The sequence below is a fragment of the Rhinolophus sinicus genome, chromosome 15 (assembly GCF_057876585.1).
Source record: "Rhinolophus sinicus isolate RSI-liver-muscle chromosome 15, RSI-T2T, whole genome shotgun sequence".
NCBI lineage: Eukaryota > Metazoa > Chordata > Mammalia > Chiroptera > Rhinolophidae > Rhinolophus > Rhinolophus sinicus.
In genome coordinates, this window is record NC_142515.1 from 75,366,055 (window position 1) to 75,393,800 (window position 27,746).

Consider the following 27,746-nt stretch of genomic DNA (forward strand, 5'->3'; position numbering starts at 1 on the left):
GGGGGAGAGGTGGGAAGAGCTTATCTGTTCTACTCAAGAAAGGAATGTGAGTTGGGGGTTGGGGGAGTCAAGAGCATTGGGTTGCCTAGCAACCAGCATGAAGTTGACAGACAGGGTCAAGACCACTGATTTCCCAGGGGTCAGGGGAACATTTAAGAAGAGGGGGCTGACATTCAAGATTTTGCTTGGGGGGGGGGGGTTGCAGGCAGACATTAATCAAAGAATCTGTGTGTGTGTGTGTGTGTGTGTGTGTGTGTGTGTGTAAATTCATTTGTTCAGCCCATCTTTATTGAGCATCTACTATGTGCTAGGCAAAGGAAATACAGCAGTGAACAAAACAGACAAAAATCTCACACTCATTGAGCTGATATTCTAGTACAGGAGAAGGAGGGTTAACAAGATAAATATACAGAGGGTGCCAAAAAATGTATACACGTTTTAAGAAAGAAAAACTGTATTACTATTGTAATACTCAATATATACCAATAACAAAAGATGAATACAAGTCACGTTTGACGTCTGCAATTACAAGAGGTGCTCAAAGTGGTTACCATTAGCATCCAGACATTTCTGATGACGGTGAACTACTGCTTGAGCAACAGTTGACCAAAGTGTCCACTTGTATACATTTTTTTGGCACCCCTGATATATATATGTATATAATGTATATATAATGTATATATATATATATATACATTTTTTCAATAGTAACAGGATAATACATATTATAAAATAAAATTCCCCTATCACGTTTAACAACTGCATAGTATTCCAGGCACAAGCATAAACTGATATCCTTAATGAAGTCTCAATTCCATACCCTTGTGTAATCCCCTCCAACTGGGTATGGGTGGGGCCTATGACTCATTTCTAACCAATAGAATTTAGCAAGTGATGGAATGTTACTTCTGAGAGTAATTAGGTTGTTACATAAGATAGTAACTTCCATTTTGCCTGTTCTCTCTCTCTCTCTCCCCCTCCTCTCCACCCTGTCTCTCCCCCTCGTCCCCCCTTTCCCTCTCTCTCTCCCTCCCTCTCTCTCTCTGGCTCTCCTTGCATGCTTGCCCTGATAAAGAAAGCCAGCTGGCAAGGAACTGAGGGCAGCCTCTGGCTAACAGCCATGAAGAACTGAATGACACCAACACTCACTGGAGTAGACTTGGAAGCCCAGCCAGCCCCAGTCCAGCCTTTAGATGAGACCACCATCTACTGTCTCCCTGAATGTGGTCTTATAAGACCCTGAAGCAGGGCACCCAGCTAAGCTGACCCCCAGGAACTGTAAGTAGTAATGTGCGTTGCTTGAAGCCTCCGTTCAGGGTCATTTCTTACAAAGCCAGAGATGACTAAAACAACATGTGTGACTTTTTCCTTCGGGTTTGTTTCTAGAAAGGGTAGGGGAGATGCAGAAGCAACAGCACAGGCAAAGGCTTAGAGGTGAGACAGGCTGAAAGCAGTTTTCTCTAGCTGGGGCACTGAGTGAGATGGGGCCAGTAGAGTTTGGGCTTTGCTTGCAGGGTAGTGGGGAACCAAGGGAGGTCTGGGGCAAGTGGGATGGGATGAATCTGGATTTTAGATCAACCATTCCGGTCACGGCTGTGTGGGGAAGAGCTGTCAGGGAGAAGGCCTGTAGGAGGTGGGGGGCCTGGGTCTATGACCCCAGAAGTCTCCTGTCCCAGCAGCCCTGTGAGTTGTCCATTTTCTCCACCCTGTAAATCCCCCATTTCTCTCTGCTCTGCTCCCTCTGCTGCCTGAGACAGAGAATGGAATTTTATTTTTATAACTTGGTGTTTTTCCTGAACTGAGTTCCCTGTGCACTGGGCTAAATTTAAAATTGGGTAGATGAAAGGTGATCATGTTCACTCACCTCACTTGGAAGAAAATAAAAGCCTCGATTCAGGTGCTATTTCCCTAAGGGATACAGGGGAAGAGAGGGCATTTTTGCTGACAAGTGAGAGGGCTGAATTGGGACATTTCATATCTGGATCCCCGTTTCCTCCTCCTCAAAATCAAAACCTCCCCTGACAACTCTCCCCCCAATCTGCACCACCTCTGGGGTCCCCTGTCACAGCCCTGGTCACCCTGTGCTGGAACCATCTGTTTGTATGTTTGTTGCCTCCTCAGGGCCTTTGTTCTTGCTGTTCCCTCTACGTGGCACACCTTTCCCACAGATTTCTAGGGCCAGCTCACCTTTCAGGTCTTAGCTCAAATGTCACCTCCTCCACAGAATAGACCCAGCTCAAAAAGCTGCCGCGTGGTTTTCCATGCCATCATCTTCTGACATTTTCTTTATAGTACCTGTCATCCCCTGGAATTCTCTTAGGCTCATGATGGCAATTCATTAAGTACAATTATGGGAACTTGTCTGTGACTGCCCAGCTTCTCCTAAGTCCAAACGACAGGCTGGCAGACGCCTGCCCCTACCCCTCACCTTCTCGATGAGTCTCCCTGAATAAATCACTTACAACTCAGCAAACATGTTTTTAGTGGCTACTGAGCAGAACCCTGTACCCAAGAGTTCCTTCCCTACCCTGTGTGCCTATTAGAACCACCTGAGGGCTTTTAACTCCTACCACCACCTACTACCCCGACTCTGCCCCTCTCTGAGATTCTGAATTAACTGGTCTGGAGTTGGGCGCTGGATACATGATTTGAACGTGCCACCAGGGTGTAGCACGACTTCCCTAGTTTTCCTCACTTCCCAAAAAGACCAGGCTCCCCACTGCCTCTATGTCTTTGTGAAGCTGGTGCCTCTGCCTGGAATGCCCTCCCAATTCCACTCCACCTATTTAAATCCTCCACAACTTTCTCTCTTGATTAGAATCATTTATTTTTAATGTTGAGAAAAGGAAAAAGGAAAGAAAAGTGCAAAGATTAATATAGAAAACACCTGTGCATCTTCTACCCCGGACTGACAGTGAATGGTTAACACCTGCCAGATTTGCTCCAGGCCTTTTTCATTTTTTAAGAAACACAAAACATTAGAACTAAAGATGAAATCTCATTTGATCCCCACCTTCATTCACACATTTTTATATGTCTATATACAGACATACTCTCACACACATATCCATGAACAGTGATAGGATAAAATATACATTAATGTACTCATATGATATCTATCCATCTATATCTATCTATTTATGTCTATGTCTATCTCTATCTATCTATGTATATATTATAATTCTGAAACTTGTTTTTCTTTCACTCAATATTTAATTTTCACTGCCTGGGTTCAAATTTAAGCTCTGCCATGTACAGGCTTTGTGACTTTGGGAACATTACTTAACCTCTCTGTGCCTCATTGCCTCATCTAGTCTAGTAAGTTAGTATTGCTGAATAACAAAATACTCTGACACTTAATAGTTTAAAACAACAAATATTTATTATCTCATAAGATTTCTCAGAATCAGAAATCTGAGAGTGGTTTATCTGGATGGTTCTGGCTTAGAATCCCTCATGAGGTGGTTGTTTGGGGGGTGCAGCTGGGGCTGGAGGAACCACTTCCACGGTGGTCCACTGTCATGCAAGGTGCCATCCGGGGTCTCTAGTCCCGCTCCCCTCATAAGTACGCAGGGTATAGTGAGGCCAAAAAGGAACACCCAGGGACCCATAGATAGGGGAGTTGTCGTGCGGGAGACCCTGCTCGGTGCACCATTTGTCGTGCGGGACGGCCTGCGGGGTCTCTGCTCCCACTCCCCATACAAGAACGCAGGATATGGTGAGGCCAAAAAAGAACACCCACGGAGCCATAGGTAGGGGAGTCATACCACTATATTCTCTCTGGCGGCACTGTACTCTCACTGGGGGCTGGATCCACACTGTCCGCAAACCGCCATCCACACTTGCCAGCCCAGCCGCCATCTTCTTGCTAGCCCCCATGCTTTCTCTTCTCTTCTCTTTCTCTTCTTCCTCTCTTGCTGGCGTAGCCACAGCAGTTATATTAGTGGCCAATGGCTCACTGGTTACAGCTGACGGCCAACTAGCCACAGCTGATGGCCATGCAATCACAGTTGGCCATTTACTACCTGAGCCAGCACCTGTCTATGTGAGGCTGAGAGCCTGGAAACTACTTTCTGGGGTTCTGCCCCCACACTCCACCCCTACAGGCTCTCGCCTCACAATCTACGCGACAAGCGTCTTCCGCGAGGGGACCTGTGCAAGAAGCCTGGGGGTGAATGCAATATCCTGGACACAGCCAGGCTCTCTGGGCAAAGCCAGGGTTTCTCAGGGCACCACCAGTACTTCTGGGCACGGCCAGACTTCCTGGACTTCTTAGGGTACCACCTGTCTTCCCAGACACAGCCAGGGTTTCTCAGGGCACCACCAGTGCTCCTGGGCACAGCCAGACTTCCTGGACTTCTTAGGGTACCACCTGTCTTCCCGGACACAGCCAGGGTTTCTCAGGGCACCACCAGTGCTTCTGGGCACGGCCAGACTTCCTGGACTTCTTAGGGTACCACTAGTTTCCCCGGGCACAGCTAGGATTTCTCAGGGCACTGCCACTCTCTCTGGGCACAGCACACTTCCTGGACACAGCCAGGGCTCTCAGGGCACTGCCACAGCCACACTTCCTGGACACAGCCAGGGCTCTCAGGGCACTGCCACTCTCTCTGGGAACAGCCCGACTTCCTGGGCACAGCCAGGGTATCTTCAGGGCTCAGCCAGACTTCCTGGACTCAGCCAGGGCTCTCAGGGCACTGCCACTCTCTGTGGGCACAGCCACACTTCCTGGACACAGCCAGGGCTCTCAGGACACTGCCACTCTCTCTGTGCCTCTCAGGGTACCCTGCTGGAACAACAGTGACTCACAATCAAGGTGCTTACATATTCTCAATGGCGGCCAGTCAAGAGACAAAAGCAAATATCCCCCAGTTCCACTAACAACAGTTCCCAAACAAACAGTCAAGCGGTCCATTAAATTAGGGATGGAAGGCAATTTCCCATAGTCCATAGTCATTCGCCAGGACTGTCCTGAGGGTGAGAGACGACCTTGACCTCACCCTTATCTCCCACGGAGGACTCAGCAAGCGTTACCTCCTGGGACTACAAGTCCTGCATCCGGGCTGCCCGAGCAGGAACTTCCCGGCCCACAGGGCTGCAACGACCTTCGCTTTCTCCGGCCTGTGCTGGTTGGGGAACCGTCCACATCTTTCCACCTCTCCACGGGGCTCCATCTCTCCAGCAGCTACATGGCTTTTCCTGTGCCGGTGGGAGAACCGTCCACATCCTCCCACCCCTCCACGGGGGTCCAGCTCTCCGGCAGCTGCTCCTCCTGGTCTTCCTGAGACTGGGTGTTCATACACACAGACTGCTTCACCGTCCTTTGGAGAGCTTTGGCTGGCACCATACCCTGCTCGCTGCGCCATTTGTCGTGCGGGAGACCCTGCTCGGTGCACCATTTGTCGTGCGGGACGGCCTGCGGGGTCTCTGCTCCCGCTCCCCATACAAGAACGCAGGATATGGTGAGGCCAAAAAAGAACAACCACGGAGCCATAGGTAGGGGAGTCATACCACTATATTCTCTCTGGCGGCACTATACTCTCACTGGGGGCTGGATCCACACTGTCCGCAAACCGCCATCCACACTTGCCAGCCCAGCCGCCATCTTCTTGCTAGCCCCCATGCTTTCTCTTCTCTTCTCTTTCTCTTCTTCCTCTCTTGCTGGCGTAGCCACAGCAGTTATATTAGTGGCCAATGGCTCACTGGTTACAGCTGACGGCCAACTAGCCACAGCTGATGGCCATGCAATCACAGTTGGCCATTTACTACCTGAGCCAGCACCTGTCTATGTGAGGCTGAGAGCCTGGAAACTACTTTCTGGGGCTCTGCCCCCACAGGAGTCATACCACTATAGTCTCGCTGGCGGCTGGGTTAGAGACACAGGAAGCAGGAGCCACACTATCCGCAACCCGCCGTCCTCTTTTCTCTGCCAAACAACCTCACTTGTTAACTGCAATCCGCCTTTCTGTAATCCGCAATCCACACTCCACTGCCTGCCAGCGTAGCCACGGCAGTTATATTAGTGGCCAATGGCTCCCTGGTTATAGCTGTCGGCCAACTAGCCACAGCTGATGGCCATCCAATCACAGTTGACAGCCATTTACTACCTGAGCCAGCACCTTTCCATGTGAGGCCGAGAGCCTGGAAACTGCACTCCTGGCTTTGTCCCCACATCCACACACACGGCTGTTGGTGGGAGGCCTCAGTTTCTGTTGGCATGGACTTCGCCATAGTGAGGCTTGAGCATCCTCCCAATATGGCGGCTGGTGCACACACCCCACCCCCAATTGAATGAACAAGAAGGAAGCCAGAGTGCCTTTTATGCCCTAGTCTTAGGAGGCACACATTGTCACTTCTGCCTCACTCTGGGCATGAAAAGCAAATCGCTAAGGAGAGAGGGATTAGGCTCCACCTCTTGAAGACATTGTCAAAGAATTCATGAACATATTCCTCTCTCTCTCTCTCTCTTTTAAGGAGGGCGTAGCTCACATTGGCCCATGTGGGGATCGAACCAGCAACCTTGGTCTTATTGGCACCACGTTCTAAACAACTGGGTTAACCGGCCTCCCCCATGAACATATTTTAAAGCTGCCACATTTAAAAATGTAGATTCTAAGACTCCCTACTTTTTAGGGTGGTTTTCCAAAGGATGCTATATGTTATCACATAAAGTCCTTAGTGCAGTGCCTGGCATGTAGTAGGTGCTCAGTAAATGACAGAAATCATTACTGTATTAATCTAACTAATTCCTATATTAGTCCATCCTTTAATATGCCTTCATTCATTTACCTGTTTGCCTGTCAAACTTTTAGGTTACTTCTTGGTTTTTAATACTATGAACACGGCTGCTGCGAACAGCTTTTACACAGCTCTTTATACACTTGGCAAAGTATTTCTCTAAGGAGTATAGCTAAAAATGGAATCTCTGAGAGCACTGAATATGTGCATTCAGTAAGCATCAATCCTCCTCCATCATCTCTCTATCAGTCCCCAAAACAACAGCTCACAGAGTTAATGCCTCAGGGCCTTTGCCTATGCTGTTATCTCTTCCTGGAATACTCTTCCCACAGACATCCACATGGCTCCCTCCTCACCTCCTTCAGGTCTCAAATGTCACCTCCTCAGAGATCCTTTATGGACACTCTGTTTCCCTGATAACCTGCTTCATTTTTGGTGAGAGAATTTACCCTTTATATTATGTATTGTATTCGATTGTTTATTGTCTTCCCCACTGGAATGTCAGCCCCACAAGAGCAGGGATTTTGTCTGTTTTTCTCACTGCTGCATCCCCAGAGCCCAGAACAGTGCCGGGCATTCAGTAAATATTGGTTGAGTGGGCATCAGGCTGAGCGGGGCTCTCCGGGGTCCTGATACCTCCTCTCTCCTCTTCAGGTTCCCTCCGGAGCTCCCCGGCCTAAAATCAAGGTGTCAGCAGGATTGAGTTCCTTCTGGATGCTGTAGGGGAGACGCATGTCCTTGCCTTTTCCAGCTTCTAGAGACTGCTGCATTCTTTGGCCCACAGCCTCTTTCTCCATTTCAAAGTCAGCAATGGCTGGTCAAGTCTTTCTCAAACAGCATCACTCTGGTCCTTTGCTTCTGTTGTCACGTCTCCTCTGGTGCTTCTGCCTCCCTCTTGTAACAACCTTGTGATGACATTGAGCTCACCCAGGTAATCCAGGACCACTTCCCCGTCTCAAGGTCCTGAACTTAATTACTTCTGTACTTTTGCCATGTAAGGTGACATATGCACAGGTTCTGGCAACTAGGACGTGACATCTTTTTGGGGGAATCATTATTTGACCAAACCACAAGTAGATTAGGACATGGGTATATTCACTGATTCCATAAACACTTATTGAGCACCTATTGTATGTCAAGCTATTCTAGGTTCTGGAGACACAGCAAGGAACTAGGTAGACAATATTCTGGCCTTCATGGAGCACAATGAGATGGACAGGAAACACGACCGATGAAGCAGACACAATATCTGATGTTGGCTGTCAGGGAGGGTCTGCCTGCGGTAGGGGATGAAAGTCTCAGCACCTGATCCTAGGACCTGTGGCCAGCGTGGCCCAAAGTGCTGCGGGTTTCTAGTTCACAAATAACATGACTTGTGGGAGTGCGTGGTAGGAAATAACCTCAAACTCCAGTTGCAGAGACTCCTCTTAAATGTCATTTCCATCTTTCTCAAGTCACAGTTGGGCCCTGGGAGGTCTGTAACACTTCTTCCATCTGCTAGTCCCACCACGTGCCAGACAGCGGTAGCCAGTGAGATTCAGAATAAGTTGTATTTTCAGTTGCCTTCTACCTATGACAAGAGACGCTGATTTTTTCACCTTTGTGATTTAAAAAAAGACTTTTAAAAACTACTACATTTACTGATGTTCCAAATGGGAACAGGTTTAGAGGGAAATATTCAACAATATGAATATGGGGGAAATGGAAAATGTAAGAAACCATTGGCACAGATTTGGGAAATACTACCTGTCCATTTTACAGATGGTGAACAGAGGCCCAGGTAAAGAGAACAACTGACTTCCCAGTGACCACAACCCACTGGGAGGGTTGAAGGTCTTTCTCCAACAGGGGAGGGGTAAAGGGAGCAGAAGGCATTCCAGCATCTCCACCCCCTCACCCATTTCTTAGCAGGAGTCTCCTCCACCTTCTTCACCCTCAGCTGATGTGTAGGAGATGTTCTGTGAAGATCTTCAGGAAACAGCATCCCAGGCAGAAGGAACAGCCCATGCAAAGGCTCTGGGGCAGGACTGTGCCTGGTGTATTGAAGGAACATCAAGGATGCCCATGTGTCTAGCGGAGAGTGAGCAAGGGGGAGAGAGGGAGGAGGTAAGGGCAGGGAGGCAACAGGGGCAGGTCGTGCAGGGCCTTGTGGGCCATGGGGAGGACTTGGGCTTTAATAGCAAGGGAGGTGGGAGCCCTGGAGGGCTGTGGACAAAGGGGGGACAGGACCTGACTCACAGGTACCCTCCAGCTGCCACAGGGAGAATGCAGTGGCCCAGGGGAGACCAATCCCAGCTATCTCTCACTTACTGTGTGTCCTCAGGCAAGTGAATTCCCTCTCTATGTTAAGTTTCTTTATCTGCTTAAGGGAGACTATAACAATGCCTTCCTCAAGGGGCCTAGGCAGGAACTCTGAGATAATGCATAGAAGGTGCTTGTTGCCCCAGATTCCAGGGCATGGGGCTGGGATTGGGCTGCCGAGTTATCATTTTATCATGTCAGGTTTCTGCCCACACACCTCCCAGAGGTGGGAGGTTGAGGTCAGAGGCAGGCCCCTAGCAGAGGAAATAGATTTCCCACCTAAGCCCTGAGCCTCCCAGAGAAGTAAGGGTGAGCAAACCAATGGGAACATCACAGGCCATCGGGCGCAATCCTCAGTACACCTTGCTGCCCAGGAGCTCCCTCCTGCAGGAAGCCCTCCTGTATTGCCTTGACCCTCTGGGGGCTTGCAGGAAGCTGTTGCAGGGAGGGCCTTAGGAAAATAGTTAGAGACCTCAGAGAGGCTGGCCAGACTGAGCTATGGGAAGGAAAGACAGTCGGAAAAGACAGCAGAAGTGCTCCAAGGGTGAAGGAAAGCACTGGACTGGACAGGGATGCAGGCAGGTATGGGTTCAAAGCACAATTCTGGATTTCTCCTGCTTTTCTACTAATACCTTTTTGTTTTGTTCCAGGTCCAACCAGGACTCCAAGTTCTCTCTGAGTGTCTGTTGCCTTTTAGAATTGCACGATTGTAATTTTTAAATAAACTGCATCATTTCAGTTTCAGGATTCACTGAAAAATCATCTCCATGAAGGTGGCATATTTTGTCTATTTTCCTCCCCAATGGGACCCTCAGTGCCTGGAACAGTACCTGCTATAAAGCAAGTGCTCACTAAATATTTGTGGGAGACATGAATGCATGGGAAGGTGCCTCGGGTGGGACAGGCCAGAACCCTGACTTCCTTGCCAGCTGAGTTGGGGAGTGCAAGGAGGGAAGAGCTAAGCAAAGGTGTGGCCCTGTGTCCTCTAGAAACTAGGAGAACACTGTCAGAAGTGAGGATGATGGGGGCAGCCAGTGGGGTGAGGGTGAGGGTGAGGTGATGCATGGGGCTGTTAGAGCCACTGAAGGTTTTAGAGCAGGCGTTGATCTGAGCAAAGGCCAGGGACCTTGAGAGTTTCTCAGCCTTCCCTGAGCGGGGCCAGTCTCGGCCCTAAAGGAAGGCAGCTCCTTTGGCAGCACAGCCCTGGAGGGAAGCAGGAAGCCTGAGGGGACCAAGGAGAGATAGGTCCACCTGGAGAAACTAGGGGACGTGGAATCCCCAGAGCCCAGGTCTAAGAGGGCGGTGGGGAAGTCACAGCCAAAACAGTGGCTCAGCACCAACTCTGACCTTCACCCTCTCTTTGCACTTCCCTGTCCTCAACTCTGGTCATGTCCCCAAACAGGTGGATTCTGCATCTTGCCAATGGCCCCCCAACTGTCACCACTGCAACTGTCTTCCCTAGGGAAAGGCAGCTCAGCCAGGTCCCCCACATCTCCCCTGCTCAGGATCCCCAACAGGTTCTCTACCCCTGGGGTACAATTAAGGCAGGCATTCCCTGTCCTTCCCCACACCCTCTCCTCCCAGACCTCTCAACTCCATCCTGCCCATTGCTGTCCACCCCACGCTGGCCCTTAGAGGGATTTCCCAATACACTAGCCTCTTCCTGGCTCTAACACACTCCATGGCTCCCCACTGCACCCAGGATGGAGTCTGGAATTTCATATCCAGTGTTTGCTGTCCTGAGGGTCCCTGTGGTCTGATCAGAAGACACACTATTCCCTGTGAGCCCCAGAGCCTCCTAACCTCTGCACCTTTGCTCCTGCCAGAGTGCCTTTCATCCACTTCAGCCCTTCATGTGTCTTTATCCTCCTTCCTACAGCCTGGGAGCTCCTGAGGGCAGGGAACAACAACAACAACAACAACAACAACAACAACAAAATCACAAAATAATATTAACCAGTCCTCATTCTGGGCACTCCTGCTGTGTTAACACTCTCCTGCAGCTCCTCAGACAGTCTTTGCAACTGCCCCTTAAGGTGGGTATCATGAGTCTGATTTAAAGATGAAGAAACACAGGTTCAGAGTGGACCTGTGATTTGCCCAAGGTCAGCAAACCAAGAATAAAAAGGACCCTCCTTCCTGCTTCTTCCCATGGTTGACTCCTGCTCTTTCTTAAAGTCTTAGTTCAGTTGTCACCTCCCCTGGAAGCTTCCCTGGGCCCCCAGGTGTGGTCACATGCCTAGTCTGAGCTCCCACAACTGCCTGCGTGTACCCCATCATGGCCCTAACTCGGTTGCTGGTGCATGTGTGCCAGGCCTCTGCTGAGCCCACTGTGTCCTCAGAGTTGGACAAATCTCTGAATCTGGTGCTGTTACTGCACCCATCTTATAGATGAAGCAACTGAGGCTCCAGAAAGTGGAGATTCCTTCTGCCAGGAATGACATGGAGCTCCTTACCCTCAGGGCAGCAGCAGATAAGGCTAACACCCTCCCCAGCCACACACCCCCACATACACGTGTGCACAGAGGTTCTCACCAGGAGTTTATGTGCGCAGATGCCCACCTCTCCCATGCAGGCAGCCAGTCAGCCGGCGTCTGCAGGGCTGACCCTTGTAAATACATCCTCCCGCTGGGGCCAACTTGCTCCTTCCCTCAGCGGGAAGGGAGGTGTGTGTGTGTGTGTGTGTGTGTGTGTGTGTGTGTGTAACGGAGGCAGAGGACTGAATTTGTTTTAGGACCTTCCCGCCCACCTTCCTTCTGCCTCCCTGTTTGGGGAGGTGTCGCCCACCAGGGCCCTGTGACCCTAACTTCAAGTCAAGGCCATTACCCTGAGATGATGCCAGTCCCCCACCCTCGGGGCCCTTGGGATAGTTACGAGAGCCCTCCAGCTTGGCCTGCAGTGGGGGCGCCAGCAAGTTTCGTCCCTTCATCCTGTCCCCATCTGGGCCCGCCCACCCACTCCCTTTCTTAAATGGCCTTGGGAGTATCTCGCCTGATAGACAAGATGGGCTGGGGACAGGTGGATCACGGGTACGTGGGAGTTACGCCTGAGCTTGAGGCATGGGAGGCGGGTGTTCTGGTCACCGCCACTACCAGTCCCGCAAACCGCCTGGGCAGTGGGTAAGCCGGCAAGCGAGGGGTTCGCGGAGGCTCCTGGAGAAAAGGCTTTCTCTTTCCTCATCTTCCTCCCCACCACCGAAATCCCATTGCGCAAGGCAGAGGCCCAGAGAAGGGGGGTCATTTGCTCTGTGTCACACAGCTCGGTGGGGTGTAAGCTCTGTAATCAGGGATGCAGGTGACGCTTGGTGGTTCTGGGGTGACTTGGACCTGGCACCCTAAACCGCACTCAGATCGCGCCCGCCGGGGCGACACATTCAGGAAATAGTACGCCCGCCCGCCTGTGAGCAGAGTCTGCCCCCTGCCGGGCACGGTCGGAATCGGAGTAGCCACGACCCCGGGGACCAGGACCCAGCCTCCACACCTGCTGAGCTCCCACTCGGGATAGAGCCACCGGCTCCAGGCTGTGCCCCAATTCCGAGCTGAGCCTCTGTTTCTCATTGGGCTCAGGAGCCCCTCAGCTCCCTGGACAGCTGGGGCAACCCCACTCAGACTGTCCCAGGTTCTAATATCACCTCTGTTGCAACCTATCTGTGAAGTGGAACACTTGTAGTCCCGGGGTTACACTGTGAGGATTCAGTAAGTTAATTTATGTAAAAACTGCCAGCTGGTCAAGTCTTTCTCAAACGGCATCACTAAGAAAGTGTAAAAATGCTAACAGAGGATTCAATGAGCCAATTTATGTAAAATGCTAACGGTGACTGCCACGTATTAGGCACTCAATAAATACTAGTTATGATATTGTTGTTATTATCACCAGATGTGCTGCTGGGCAATTAAAAAACACACAAACAGGTTTATTGAGACATAATTCACCCATTCAATCCACTCAGTTAAAGTATACAACTCAGTGTTTTGGTATATTAAATGACTCATTTCTAAAATTGCGGTAAATATGTAACATGAAGTCTACCACTTTAACCATTTTTAAGCACACAATTCAGTGGCATTAAGCACATTCACACTGCTGTACAACCATCACCACCATCAATCTCTGGAACTTTCTCATCTTCCCAAACTGAACCTCTGCCCCCATTAAACACTAAGTCCCCACTTACCCCTCCCCCAGGCCTTGGCTCCCACCATCTACTTCCTGTCCCTATGAATCTGACTCCTCTAGGGACCTTATATAAGTAGAATCGCACAGTATTTGTCCTTTTGTGTCTGGTTTATTTCACTGAGCATAATGTCCTCAAGGTTAATCCATGTTGTACCATGTGTGTCAGAATTTCCTTCCTTCTTAGGTCTGAATAATAATATTCCATTGTCTGGATGGACCGCATTGTGTTCACCCATCATCTGTGGATGGCACTTGGGTTGCTTCCACCTCCTAGCTGTTGTAACGCTGCTATCAACATTGTTGTACAAATATCTGTTTGAGTCCCTGCTTTCAACTCCATTGGGTGGATAGATACCTAGGAGTGGAATTGCTGGGTTCTGTGGTAATTCTATGATCAACTTTCTGAGGAACCCCTGAACTTTTCCACAGAAGTTGAACCAATTTATATTTCCACCATCAATGTTCAAAGGTTCTAATTTCTTCACATCCTCCTGGGCACTTTTTATTCGTTGCCTTATTTGTGGATCTGTAGGGTTTATTATTCCTATGTCTCAGGTGTGGAAAACAGGCTCAGAGAGATGAACACATGCAGGCAGATACAGACAACGCCAGGATGGAACCCACCTGGGTCACACTCCACGCCTGCCCATGCCCATTCCCATGCCCACCAGGCACTCACTGGAACAATCCGCTCTGGTTTGATGAGGTGTTAAAAACAGCTTCCTCGGCCTCTGTGACCCTCATTAGCTACCATCATCCAAATAAGAGGTCTTCATAATTTGGGGCTGGGGGCAGGAAGAAATGGATCTATAACAGGAGGTCTCAACCGGGGTGATTCTGCTCCCCAGGGAATACTTGGCAATGACTGGATACATTTTTGGTTGTTCTGACTTGGGGTGGGGGTGGCTACTCTGGCATTGAGTGGGTGGAGGCCAGGGACGCTGCTCAAAACCCCGCAGTGCACAGGATGCCCCTCTTACCCCCACAAGCAGGAATTACCAGCCCCAAGGGTCAACAGTGCTGAGGATGAGAAACCCTGGACTAGAGAGAGTAGGACCCAGCTGTGGGTGGAAGGAGGTGGGCCAAGCAGTCCTGCGTTTGAATCCTGACCCTGCCATTTGTGCCTGCATATCCCCAGGCAATTCACTTCTCCTCTCTGGGCCTCAGTTTCCCCCTCCAAAATGGGATAAAGAGACATTTCATTTATTTTTGCCTCATGAGGTCTGTGCCAGGGTTGTGTGTCCCCCACACGCAGGACAGGACTAGGCATTGACCAAACATTTGTTGTCTAGCCTGCTCGGGCCTTCCCTGGCTCTAGCTGCAACTGGGACCCCCAGGTTGGGGTTGCGGGGAGGAAACGGAGCGGCAGGGGGGCTGGGAGCCGCTCCTGGGCCCGGTTCCCAGGACTCACAGCTGCATCCTCTGGGGGGAGGGGGTGCCCAGCTGGCCCCGCGGCCCCACCCGTTGGCGGCCAGGAGGCTTATTCCCACGGAAATTGAGGATGGATCTGGGATTCCCCTGGTGGGGTCTCCAGGCCTGTCCACTTAACGACTGCCTCAAACCTCATCCCAAGAATTTAGCAGCAGCCAAGAAAGATTGATCTTCAACTCTGGGTCAGATTCAGCGCGTCTGGGGGGAACGGAATCTGCATTTTTTAAGAGGCTTCTGATATAAAGGGTTCCCAGGCGTACTTTAAGAAACAAGCTCTGCGCAAATTCCTTTTGCTCAGGTGGGTAAACTGAGTCCCAGAGGGAGGAAGGGGCCGGTCCAGAACCGCAAGGTTGGTCTGTTTTTCTTTTAGGCTCAGTCTTCCTCGCTTCTCCCGGGTCTCTGTTTTCGACTCTGTCTCCTTCCTCCCCTTTTCTCAGCGGGGCCACCAAAGCAGCCGCGCCCCCAGCATCCGGCCCCTTTCGAGATTCCGGAGGAATCCCCCGAGCCGCCTGCCCGTCCCAGGCCCCGCCCCCTCCCGTGGCAATGAGCTCCTCCCATTGGCTTCTTCGTACACCGCCCGCCCTACCATTGGCTGAGACCATGTCTTCGGCCCACCTCCTCACCATCCGGTTTCTCTTAGGTCCTTTCTTCGTGGGAGGGGGCAGAGCGGGGGCGTGGCCCTGATGGGGCGGGGCGATGTGGGGCGGGGTTGAGTTTCCCTCTCCGCCCCGCGCGGTTATTAGGCGCAAGTCAGGAGGCTGGCTCAACGGCCCCTCGGAGGCGGCGGGACGGAGCCCCGGAGGTCGGATCTACTACGGGCCTCAGAGTGCAGGTGACAGAGCGATGCCTGGTGCATCTCGGGTGCCACCTAGCCGCCCACTGACTCTCTCTCCTGCCCCCCCATTTCTCTGCAAACCCCACTCCCTCCCCACCCCTGTCTGAATTCCTGCCTGAATTTCCTTCTCCCTCTTCCTGGCCCTCGCCCTCTGTTTCTCCCTTTCCCTCTGTCTCTATGGCACTCTCTTGCTGTATGGGTTATGGGGAGGCACAGTGAGTCTGAAATACCCTCACCCGGCTTGGGGCGGTTTTCTGGGACCAGCGCCCCCACCCCACCATGAGGACTCTGATGGACTCTGCTCCTTCCATCGTGCAGGGCGCCAAGTGCTAGGGCAGATTTGAGTCAGGAGGGCATTTCAGGTGGTGGGCAGCCTGGCCAAAGGTGTGGAGGTGGAAATGAGTGTGGCTTCCTGCTGGTCCAGGCTGTTGGCAGAGCCAAGGTCGAGCCCACCCAGACTGGCCATCTGGGAGTTTCCCAGTGGCCTGAAGCCTTGGCCTCAATTTTTCCAGCTGTGAACTGGGACTGTCACCCGCTAAGGTCATTGGCAGGTGAGCTGTCCCATATCTGCAAGCATCACTACCTCTTCTATTCTGGGGGCCCTCCTGGAGGAGGTGCAGCCCCATATGTAAACAGGCCTCTTGAATATGTCTGAGCCCAGCTGAGGAAGGTGAAGGCCCTGAGGGGCTGTGGCTGAATGAGGGTAGTTGGGCAAGTGGTTGGGAGTTCAGATTTTGGAATTAGACAAACCTGGGTGCCCGCTCTGCCACTCACCATGGTACCTTGAACAGATGATTGGATTCTCCCAGCCTCAGCTTCCAATCTGTATAATGGGGTGGGACATAACTCCCTGGGGATAAGGGCTGCTTCCAGGGTTAAATGCAGGTATGTGGGTCCTGCTTGTCTCCTCCTGGCCCTCAACTCCTCCTACTCTCCCCCTTACTCACTCTGCTCTAGCTGCAGCAGCCTCCACATTGACACACCAGGCATGGTCTTGCCTCAGGGCCTTTGCACAGGCTGTTTCCTCCTTTGCCATGCCAGGCCCACGGCGCCAACTTTAAAACATAACAACTTGCCTAGATGGGCCGGGCCAAGGGAATGCCAAGCAAGGGCTGGGTGGCTGGGAGGGGCGGAGGAGGGACCAGCCCAGGGACGCTGTACCTATGGAAACCGGAACAAAGAGCTGTGCCTCAGCCACACAAACACCTGGGCTGTGCTTCTATCACTTAGCAGTTCTGGTGGCCTGGGACACCAGTGGTGGGTGAGTCCCCAGATCCCTGGGGGGCAGGTGTGGGACTCTACCCTGCTCTGATGGGGGTGGGGTGGGGTCGGGTGGGGGGACAGGGCAGTAGGTCCCTAAGCTAAGAGATTAGTCAGGTAGCTACAGATTTGAAGCCTGTGGTGTCCCCTACTGCTGTGTGGCCTTGAGTGTGTCAGGTGTTCCCTGAGCCTCCGTTTTCTCAACTGAGGCCTGGGCAGGTGAGGGGCCTTTTGGTTGCTTGGCATTCTGAGGACGTGGGTTCAGGAGTCTTCAGTGTCCTTGTCTGTCAAATGGGGTCACGAGAAGATGCCTAGGACAAAACTCCAGCTGTTGTCATGGAAACAGCCTTCTCCCAAAGTCAGATGCTGAATAATGAGTCATGCTTGTCTGGGTGCAGCCCCAGGTGTTAAGGACGGAGAGGTGGGGGCCTAGAGCTGACAGGACTTGGCCCAGGTGCACAGTATGCACACCTCCCTTGGGATCCTCTACACCCCTCCACAAGACAACTTCCTCTGGAATCCCACCCTCCTGAGCTTCCACAGAGGCACCTCTGGCTGAGTTCTTGAGATCTTCTGAAGTCCTGTCTTCCAGGCTTCAGTTTCCCCTTCTGTCCAGTGGGGTGGTAGAGGTTGGGGAATGTCCACTTGGGGGAGCCCCACCCCCAGAGGGTCTCGTGCTGCTGTGCTAGCTACTATGTTACCTTGGGATATCTCTGTCTCTCTCTGGGCCTGTTTCCCTGACTAAACAGTGGCGTCCTTGAGGGAGATCTCTCTGCCCCTCTGGTACTGAGAGATCGTTTATTCATTCAACAAACAAGTTCTGAGTACCTACTGTGAGCCAAGATTGGGGGTTGGGAGAGAGCCATTCATCCAGAAAAATCATTATACTTAATTGCAACTGCATGAAGATGATGGAGAGTCAGATGGATGGGGTGTTCTGGGAGGGCCTCCTGAGCAGACTTCTGAGCTGAGGCCTGAACGAGAGCAAAGAAACAGCCATGTGGATACCTGGGGGGACGGGCATTCATGCAAAGGGCGCGCAAGGCGGGGAGCGCGCGGGTGAAGCAGAGTGAGCAAGTGCGACAGGGAGGAATTGAGGGCAGGCAGGGGACGGGGACAGGGCAGGTCGTGCAGGATTTGGGCTTTAACCCAGAGGGAGGTGGAGACACTGGAGGGCTGTGGGCAAAGGAGGGGTGGGACCTGACTCAGATGCTCAGAGGCGCCCTCTCGTGGCTGCTGCGGAGAGGACAGACATGAGGGACCAGGGGACTAGGGCGGAGGCAGTGGAGAGGTGAGAAGTGGGTGCAGCCAGGACTCATTTAGGGGTGCACCCCTATTCCTGCCCTGTGACCCTGAAGCCTCCACTTGCTGTTAAACATCTTTTGCTCAGCCTGAGTCCCAATCTATCCTGTCCTGCCCTCCATGGGGTTGGGCAGTTTTCTCCCAACGTTCATGTTTGGCCCCCAAACTCTCTTCGGTGGAAATCTCACCACAGTTAAAAGTGTCCTGCCTTCCACTGCAGCCTGCAGGTGGTCAGACCCTGCCCGTCCTTGGGGTGGCCCCCAAGGGCTCTGGGAAACCCACTTTGAGAACCGCTGGTGTCTCCCCCTCCTTTGGCAAGTAGATTCCCCTCTCCCTTTGGCCATATCTAAAATGGGCACTGACTGAGCCATCTGAGTGGTGGTTAATAAAGGGCTCGATGCAGTGGTGCCCTGATGTTGGGGTTGCGTGGGAATAGGAACTGGGGGGTCATTTGCCACGATGGGCATTTGCTCTCTGAAGCCACCCTGGGCCGTTGCAGCCAGGGCCAAGAGAGGAGAGACCGGGTGGCTGGCTTGGCTCTGCTGAGCGGATCCATCAATTATTGACACGCTTTGTGTGAGACATGAAGAATTCATGTGGGGGCGGGCTGCCCGTGGACCAGTGGCATGCTGGAGCCAGCTCACAAGAGCCACTTGTTGTATTTTCAGGAATTTTGCCATTGAATAATTTTGTCATTATTCAAAATGGCAGACTATGAATTTACTGTTAAATACATTATATTTAAAACAAAGGTATGGACTATTATTCAGCCAAAAAAAGGAGTGAAACACTGACACTCACTATAATGTGGATGAATCTTGAAAACATGATGCTTAGTGAGAAAAGCCAGACATAAAAGGTCATGTAGTGTGTGATTCCATCTACGTGAAATGTCCAGAACAGGCACATCCACAGAGACAGAGTGGATTTGTGGTTGCCAGGGGGTAGGGGTAGGGGAATGGAGAGTGACCTCCAGCTAATAGAGCTGGAGTGTCCAGAATGGGGACGGGGACAGAGATTGGAGTCCAAAGGATGAAATAGGGTTGACAGAGGGTGAAAGTGGGAGCAGGAGTAGACAGCCACTTGGCGTCTGGACACCCATTCACAGATGGGAAAGCTGCCCCTAGGGGTGTGGGGCTTGTCTGGAGTCACTTTGCAGGGGCTGTGGACAGGACTGCGGGCCTCCTGCTGCTCCTCCAACATGCCAGGCACAATCCTGCCCCAGGGCCTTTGCACAGACTTCAGTCGGCCTGGCTCAATCTTCCCCAGACCTTGTCCTTTCAGTTCCAGCTTTAGGGGCTCCACCTCAGAGAGGCCTTCCTGACCACCCCAGCCCAGGTCACCTGCCTTTTCCTGGCTGTCACTCCCCACTCCTATCTCTCCCTGAAATTATCCTGTTTATTTCGATTTCACCGGTTTCTGACACCTCCTCCTTCCAGCGTGGGTGACAACATCTCTTAGGGGTCCGTTTTGGAAATTTGGAGGGCTTTTTTTTGCTTGTGAGAATAGCAGGATATTCTGTCATTTGGGGGCAGGATCCAGGGACACGAGGCATCCAGCCATGCTCAGGGCAGCCCCACAACTTCTTAACATCCTGCCAGAAACATAAGCCGACGAGTGGGGTTTGCAGTTTTAATATTCAGTGAATATTCCTGAATCGAGTGGAGATGAACCCCTCTTTTGATAGGAATTTATAGCTATATGTTCACTGTGATGCCCCATATGGGGCGAACCCCTCATAGATTTGTTCCATCCCCAAGTGCAGTGAGTCTGAGCTTTTCAGGAGGGAAATCCTTGGTAATCAAACATGTTGAGAACCTACGAGTGCCTGGCAATGTGGATGTGATTTACAAATCTCAACTATGGAATCCTTTTACTTTCTGTTTGTATTATAGTTTTGGGAAAATCCTGTTTAAAAACTTTTTAAATTCATTTAACATAAAAATGAAGTATAAGAAATATATATAGTAAGGGCCACAGAGATATAAAGTATATACACTTAATATGTATAGTAAGTGTTCCATTTGATGAGATATAAATTCACCGTTTTAAAGTGTTCAAATTCTAGAACATTCCACCACTCCAAAAAGAAGCTCTGTCCCCATCAGCAGTCACTCCCCAGCCCCCTCCCCCAACCCCTAGCAACCACTAATCTACTTCCTGTCTCTGTGGATTTACCTGTTCTGGACACTTCACATAAATAGAATCACACACTGTGTGACCTTGTGTGTCCGGCTTCTCTCATGAGCACCGTGTGTTCAAGGTCCATCCACGTTGTGGCGAGTGTCAGCGCCTCCCTCCTTTTCATGGCCGAGTAATATTCCAGCATGTGGAAGAACCACATTTTGTTTATCCATTTGTTGATGGCCATTGGAGTTGTTTCCACTTTTGGCCACATGAATCGTGTTGCTGTGAACATGTGCGTACACGTTTTTCTGTGGACGTACATTTTCATTTCTTTGGGGTAGATGCTTAGGAGCAGAATTGCCAATAATTATGTTTGTTTGAAGAACTGCCAAAAAAACCCTGTTTTCACAGTGCTGCCCCGTTTTCCATTCCCATCAGCCGTGTGTGAGGGTTCCAGTTTCTCCACTTCCTCACCAGCACTTGTCTGTCTGTCTGATGAGAGCCATCCTAGTGAGGGGGTGGTGGTGGTATTATCGTTATGATTTTGACTTGCGTTTCGCTAGTGGCCAATGATGTTGACCACCTTTTCAGTTGCTTATTGGCCATTTGCATATCTTCTTTGGAGAAATGTTAGATGTTCCTTTATTTAGATATAATTCACATACCATAAAATTCACCTTTTAAAGTATACACTTTGCTGGGTTTTCGTATGTTCACAGAGATTTACAACTATCTAGCTTGATGATATTTTACATTCGTATGGATCCAGACTGAACAGAACATGGAACATTCCAGACCCAACTCTTCCACCTCCTCAGATGGTGGCCTTTATCACCATCTATTAATTTTACTTTTAAGCTGGCAGGTAGAGGTAGATGAGAGTGCCTATGGATTCCATTTCAGGGTAGTACGGGAACACCCCAGTTCCTTTGTAATAAGGAGGTGGCTTGGGTAGGGGTCCTCAGTAAGGCAGGGACGGATCTCTCCTGGTCATTGCTATATTCCCAGCACCAGGTACAAAGTTGGTGCTCCATAAATGCTCATTGAGCAACTGAGTGAATGTTCTGGCAGAGCCCCTGAAGCTTTAGCAGGCTTTTCTGGCTTGTAACAACAGTGGGGTGTTCTGGCATTTGGTGGGCAGGGGCCAGGGACACTGGGTGTCTGGCCCCGAGCCCCGGGGCAGTTCCTGCCTCAGAAGGGCTGATGTGGCCATCTCCTGGCTTGCCCGCCCTCGGACCTGGGTGAGCGCAGCAAGCAGGAAGGAAGGCTGGAGTTTATTTTGGGCCACGGCCTGATCCCCCGGGAGAGCAGTCATTTCTCTGGCTACTTGAATGGGGATGTTTCTGGCAGAACAATGGGTCAGGGAGGAGGAAAGGACATGCAGCTGTGCTGGCTCAGGTGTGACAGGTCTGGGGGCTGGCCAGAGGGGCTAGGAGTGTGGAGGCTGGGAAGGGAGGTTGTAGCTGCCTCCACCCCCGCCCCTTTTCCTACTGGGTTCGGGGAGGGGGGGGTGCTGCTAGGGGCCCAGGCCCTTCCCAAAGCCTATACACAGGCCCAGCTCCCCTCCAGAACCAACACACCCAATGTCAGGACTTGCAGATGGGAAAGTGAAGGCCCAGAGGGGGCTCACATAGCGACTGAGGTAGGCAGAAGAACCTGGGCCTCAGTTTGTCCATCTGTAAACTGAGGAGACTGCACCCAGGGTCTTGGGAGTCCCCTCTTGTTTCCCATGTTTGTAGACATCCTTTCCCTCATGCATTCAACAAACACCTCTGGGGGACCGTTGAGTAGCAGGCCCTGGACTGGCCATCGGAGACGTGGTGTGAACAAGGGAGGCGCAGCCCTGACACGTGCCACTGGTCGAGGGAGTTGGACATGGAAACCAAGGTGCTCAGGGCCACGATGGAGGACACCCAGGACGCATGGGAGCCAAGGGGCACCCGGCCCAGCCTGGGACATCTGGGAAGGATTCCAGGAGTAAGTGACAGTGATACCAAGACTTGAAGGATACACAGTTTACAGGATGAGTTGGGAGAAGGGCTTCAGTTAGAGGGAATGGAATAGAATGTTCTAGAGAAACTGGTGGGAGGGCACCCAGGAGGCATAGGTGCTTGTGATGCGGTGGCTGCTCACAGAGAGGGTCTGCACCTCCAGGTTGCTGAATGTCTTAGAGCTTGAATGGTGGGGTCCCAGGCGGTGGCGTCCAGCCTCTTGCCCAGGGGATTTTGGGGTTGGCCACGAGCTTCTGCCCCAGGACCAAGTTAGTTCTGATCGTCCTCATTTTACACATGGGGAAACTGAGGCACAGGGCAGTTATGTTGCTTGATTGAATGATCAGAGCTGGGAGCAGGCCCTGAATGTTGGTGCTGGTCCTGTCATGGGGGACAGCTCCCAGCCCTCCAAGACTCAGGGCGGCTTACAGGCGTCACTTGGGAAAGGTAGAGGGGGTGAGATGTGCAGAGGTATTGGGGGAAGGCAGTCACTGTGTTGCTATGTGGCCTTAGGGAAGTGGTTCAGCCTCTCTGAGCCTTTGTGTTTTCTTTTGCAAAATGGGCCACCACCACCACCCCCACTACCAGGTGGAAATATCAAGACAAGCACATGCTGCCAGCTCACGGCCTGCTGCGCCGCCCTGAGTCAGTGACACCTCTGCTCTGGCCTTGGTCTGTGTGGCCCTGAGGTCTGGTGGCTGGTGGGGGGGGCAAGGAAGCCTGGGTCAGTAATCCCCATGTCTGCCCTGACCTCCAAGTGCAGGCGAGAGGGTAGCCGAGTGTTGAGACTTCTCCCAGGGTCCGAGCTCGCACAAAGACAGGCTTTGTGGGGGTCCCTGGGTGTGAGTGGGCGCCCATGTGGCATTCCTGGTCTGGGTGGCTTGGGGCTGGGATGGGGTGGATTCTGACCACTGCCTGGGGCAGTGGGTGAGGACTCGGGGCAGGTCCTCGTTCATTTGGCAGATGTTTCTGGAGTCTCCAAGGACGTAGCAGTAAGGAGTCATGCCCATTGCCTCCACCAGGGCCTGGGGTGAGGCAGGCCAGTGGGGAATCAAAGCCAGGGGGAGTAGAGCAGAGATGGACTCCTGGGGTGTTGTGTGGCCCAAATTGTCAGTTTAGCTGTTCAGGGATAGCTTACTGGAGGAGGTGGTGTCCAGGCTGTGAGGGAAGAGGCAGGGCCTTGGGTGCCATATAGGAGTCTACCAGGGAAGAGGTAGGGGCGTGGGGGCCAAGGCTTTGGGGGATGTATAGAAGTTCACCAGGGAGGAGCATGGGAAAACAGGAACAAACAAAAGTGGTCCCCAGGCAGCCACTTGAGGCCCTGGGGCTATGGGGGCTGATGTTGGGTGTCTTTACCCCCGCAGGGCTGATGGACACGTTCAGCACCAAGAGCCTGGCCCTGCAGGCCCAGAAGAAGCTCCTGAGCAAGGTGGCGTCCAAGGCGACAGTGGCTGTGTTTGTGGACGACACGAGCAGTGAGGTGCTGGACGAGCTGTACCGCGCCACTAAGGAGTTCACCCGCAGCCGCAAGGAGGCTCAGAAAGTGGTCAAGAACCTGATCAAGGTGGCGGTGAAGCTGGGCATTCTGCTCCGTGGCGGCCAGCTGGGCGGCGAGGAGCTGGCGCTCCTGCAGCGCTTCCGCCAGAGGGCGCGCCGCCTGGCCATGACGGCGGTCAGCTTCTACCAGGTGGACTTCACCTTTGACCGGCGCGTGCTGGCCGCTGCCCTGCTCGAGTGCCGGGACCTGCTGCACCAGGCTGTGGGCGCGCACCTGACCGCCAAGTCCCACGGTCGCATCAACCACGTGTTTGGCCACTTTGCCGACTGCGACTTCCTGGCCGCGCTCTACAGCCCCGCGGAGCCGTACCGCTCGCACCTGCGCCGGATCTGCGACGGGCTCACCAGGATGCTGGACGAGGACAGCATATGACCCTTCTGTGGTCCTGCTGCTGGGGGCTGGTGACTTGTGGGATTTGGGGTTTTTATGACCTCTTTTTTCCCAGTCTGGCCCAACTCCACAGACAGATGACCTGTCCCCTCTCAGAGGATGCGAAACCGTTTAAAGCAGCAGTTTGATGGACCCATGTCGCCTCTCCCGCCCAGTCCCACTAGGAGAGGACTTCAGCGTAGAGACCAGCATAGCCGGCCAGCCCAGCAGCCTCCCCACCCTCCTCGAGGCTGCTCCCTGCCCGGTCCACCTGTCCTGAATCTCCATAACCCTTAGGGGGGGCTGGTTTACACCCCTCAAATAACCTGACATCATCTGAAAACTGGCATTGCCCACTTAGTGATGCCACCTGGGTTTTTCATTCCTTCAGACAGGGGTCATGCTGAACTGGAAGGGAATGTTATAGGGTGAGCTGTGTCCCCGCCGCCCGATTCCTTTGTTGAAGTCTTAACCCCCAGGACATACGAGTATGACCCAAATGTGGAACTAGGGTTGTTGCTGATGTAATTAAGATGAGATCACAGTGGAGCATGGTGGGCTCCTAGTCCAGTGTGACGGGGGTCCTTACAAAAGGGGGAAATTGGAACACAGAGAAGGCCACATGAAGATGGAGGCAGAAATTGGAGGGATGTGTCTACAAGCCGAGGGATGCCAAAAATTGCCAGCAGCCCCCAGAAGCTGGGAGAGTCTTAGAGAACGGCACTCGCAAGGAACCTGCCTGGCCGACAACTTGATCTGGGGATTCAGGCTTCCATAACCACGAGCAAACAAGTCTCTGTTGGTTGCTTCAGCTGCCCGCCCAGTCTGGACGTTTTGTTCCGGCCACCTGGTGAACGAGCTCAGGGAAGCCAGAGAGGGCTGTGCTGGGTGCAGGCGTGGGGGCGAGGACGCTTCGATTTGGTTGGAATTATAGCTTTCACACTCACGTGGAAGGGGAGGGAGCGCCTCCCCAAGCAGGGGGCGAGGGTAAAGCCATCTGAGATGCAGGCACATTTTTAAATGACCATTTCATGTGTGGAAAACAAACACACCAACAAACATTTTTATCAGAAAGCAAAGCTCAACAAATCTTGGCTTTGGGGACACCTGGAAGATACAGCGATTCTCACCTCGGGACGTCGATGGACACGTGTATTTGTGATTTTTGTCAGAAGGGGGCATGGGTTGCAAAACACGGCTGCAGGTCTGACTATGTCAGGGTCAAAAATGTTATTCTGGGCGCCCTTGGGGGAGGGGAACAGTGTCCCGTGACTGTTTTGCAGAACTGGGTCAGGTATGTTCAGGGTAAAGGTTGCAGACAGGAGGCCTGCAGGCCTTATTAGGTGAGAAGGTGGGTTTGCATGGCCCCACCAGTGTTTGAGACATCTGGAATCAGTAGCTAACACTTAAAACTGGGGAAATTGTGCATATCAATCTGAATTTGGGCGTTTCTCTCAAAAACTCACCTAAGCCTGCACTGCTCACTGGTTAAGCTGCATAGAGGTGGCTCCTCTCTGCTTTGCCACAGTCCCCACGACTCCTTTTTGCCTCTCTCTGGCCTGTTGGACCGGCTGTCAAGATTATGACCCCAGGTATGACCTCTTTCTGTGGTTTGGTTTCTGCTTCCCTGAAGCCAAAGTCTTTCAACCGAGAGCCCTACCTCCTACTCCACCGTTCTACAACCAACTTCCCCTCTTATCTCCTCTAGTCAAGAGACGGATCTTCAAATTCAAGAGCAAATGTGCATTTTGAGTGCCCAAAGAAGCCCCAGATGAAATCCTTTGCCCTAGTCTCTGCTGACTGAATTTATCAATGTGCATAAGGCTTTGTACTTTTCTGCTGGGCTGTCCAGCCTCTCGACTCCTCATCAACTTGAGATTTAATTTTGAAAAACCAAAGAGCACTGCAGAACGATTTAAATAAAAGCACACGTCTTCCATTGGCATGATGTGGAACTGGCAACTTAATTGCTTGGTGCCATCTGAGTTTTCTGCTCTCCCAGGTTTTTGCCTTACATTTTTTGTCAATTACAGCTGACATTCACTATTATGTTAGTTTCAGGTGTGCAGTGTAGTAGTTCAGCATGTATATGATTTAAGAAGTGATCCCCCTGATAAGTCTAGTACCCACCTGGCACCATACGTAGTTATTACCGTATTACTGACTATATTCTCTATGCTGTACTTTACATGCCTGTGATTATTTTATAACTGACAATTTGTACTGCTTAATTCATTCACCTTTTTCACACACATCCCCACTCACCCAATTTGGCAACCACCAGTTTGTTCTCTGTATCTATGAGTTTCTCTTTTGTATGTACATTTTATTTTTTTAGATTCCACATATACGAGTGTGTGACATCATATGGTAGTTGTCTTTCTCTGTCTGACTTATTTCACTTAGTGTAATACCCTATAGGTCCATCCATGTTGTCGCAAATGGCAAGATTTCATTCTTTTTTTATGGCTGAGTAAGATCCCATTGTATGTATGTCCCACATCTGCTTTATTTGTCTACCAATGGACACAGGTTGCTTCTACATCTTGGCTATTGTAAATAATGCTTCAGTGAACAAAGGGGCACATGTATCTTTTCCAATTAGTGTTTTGGATTTCTTCAGTTAAATACCCAGAAGGGTAACTGCTGGATTGTATGACTGCTCTATTTTTAATTTTTTGAGGAACCTCCATACTGTTTTCCATAGTGGCTGCACCAGTTTGCAATCCAACAGTGCACAGATTCCCTTTTCTCTTCACCCTCGCCAACACTTGTTATTTGTTGATTTATTGATGGCCCTTCTGACAGGTGTGAGGTGAGATGTCATTGTGGTTTTGTGTTTCTCTGATGATTAGTGACGATGACCATCTTTTCATATGTCTATTGGCCATGTGTATGTCCTCTGTGGAGACATGTCTATTCAGGTCTTCTAACCATTTTTTAATCAGATATTTTTGTTGTTAAGTTCTATACCACTGTGATTGGTGAAAATGCTTAAATAGGTCAATGTGATTTCAATCTTAAAATTACTAAAGCTTGTTTTGTGACCTAACATGTGGTCTATCCTGGAAAATGTTCCGTTTGCACTTGAAAAAAAATGTATACTCTGCTGCTTTTGCGGGAAATGTCCTCAGAATATCAAGTATGTCTGGTCTAATGTATCATTGAAGGCCGCTGTTTCCTGTTGATTTTGTGTCTCAGTGATGTGTCCAGTCAATGGGGTGTGCAAGTCCCCTACAATTACTGTCAGTCTCTCTCGTTACGTCCATCAGTATTTGTTTTATATATATAGGTGCTTCTATGTTGGGTGTGCGAATGTCCGCTTGTTGGACTGATTGCTTTATGATTATGAAATGCCCTTGTCTCTCATTACAGCCCTTCTTTTACAGTCTATTTTGTCTGATGTAAGTATTAATACCCCAGCTTTTGTTTTCATTTGCATGAAATATCTTTTTCCATCCCTTTACTTTCAGTCTTGTGTGTGTCTTTCAATCTAAAGTGAGTCTCTTATAGGCAGCATACGTGTGGGTCTTGTTTTCTTATCCATTCAACCACCCTGTGTCTTTTGATTGGAGCATTGAATCCATTTACATTTAAAGTGATTATTGATAGGTATGTCGTTATTGCCATTTTGTTTTCCGATTTTTATAGTTCTGTT

The 27,746-nt window shown here is 51.2% G+C and overlaps 1 protein-coding gene and 1 long non-coding RNA gene across 7 annotated transcripts; both read left to right on the top strand.

The window, feature by feature from the left end:
* The first annotated feature begins 259 nt into the window (after positions 1-259).
* Positions 260-9,795, top strand: LOC109453921 (uncharacterized). 2 transcript variants are annotated; one of them, XR_012498301.2, is made up of 4 exons: positions 260-1,278; positions 7,393-7,669; positions 8,647-8,844; positions 9,690-9,795. It is a non-coding gene; the product is annotated as an uncharacterized LOC109453921 (long non-coding RNA). The 2 variants fall into 2 exon arrangements; XR_012498300.2 differs by having other exon boundaries at positions 262-1,278; positions 8,650-8,844.
* Positions 9,796-14,799: 5,004 nt separating this feature from the next.
* On the top strand, positions 14,800-26,453 carry TIPE1 (TNF alpha induced protein 8 like 1). Of its 5 annotated transcripts, XM_074337622.2 has the most exons (3): positions 15,393-15,478; positions 21,962-22,147; positions 23,526-26,453. In XM_074337622.2, the coding sequence occupies exons 2-3, from the start codon at positions 22,093-22,095 to the stop codon at positions 24,089-24,091; spliced, it is 621 nt and encodes a 206-aa protein (XP_074193723.1). In that variant the 5' UTR covers positions 15,393-15,478; positions 21,962-22,092; the 3' UTR covers positions 24,092-26,453. The 5 variants fall into 5 exon arrangements, with proteins under 5 accessions (XP_074193724.1, XP_019599606.1, XP_074193723.1 ...); XM_074337623.2 differs by lacking the exons at positions 15,393-15,478; positions 21,962-22,147 and adding an exon at positions 14,800-14,944; XM_019744047.2 differs by lacking the exon at positions 21,962-22,147 and having other exon boundaries at positions 15,357-15,478.
* Positions 26,454-27,746: the final 1,293 nt, after the last annotated feature.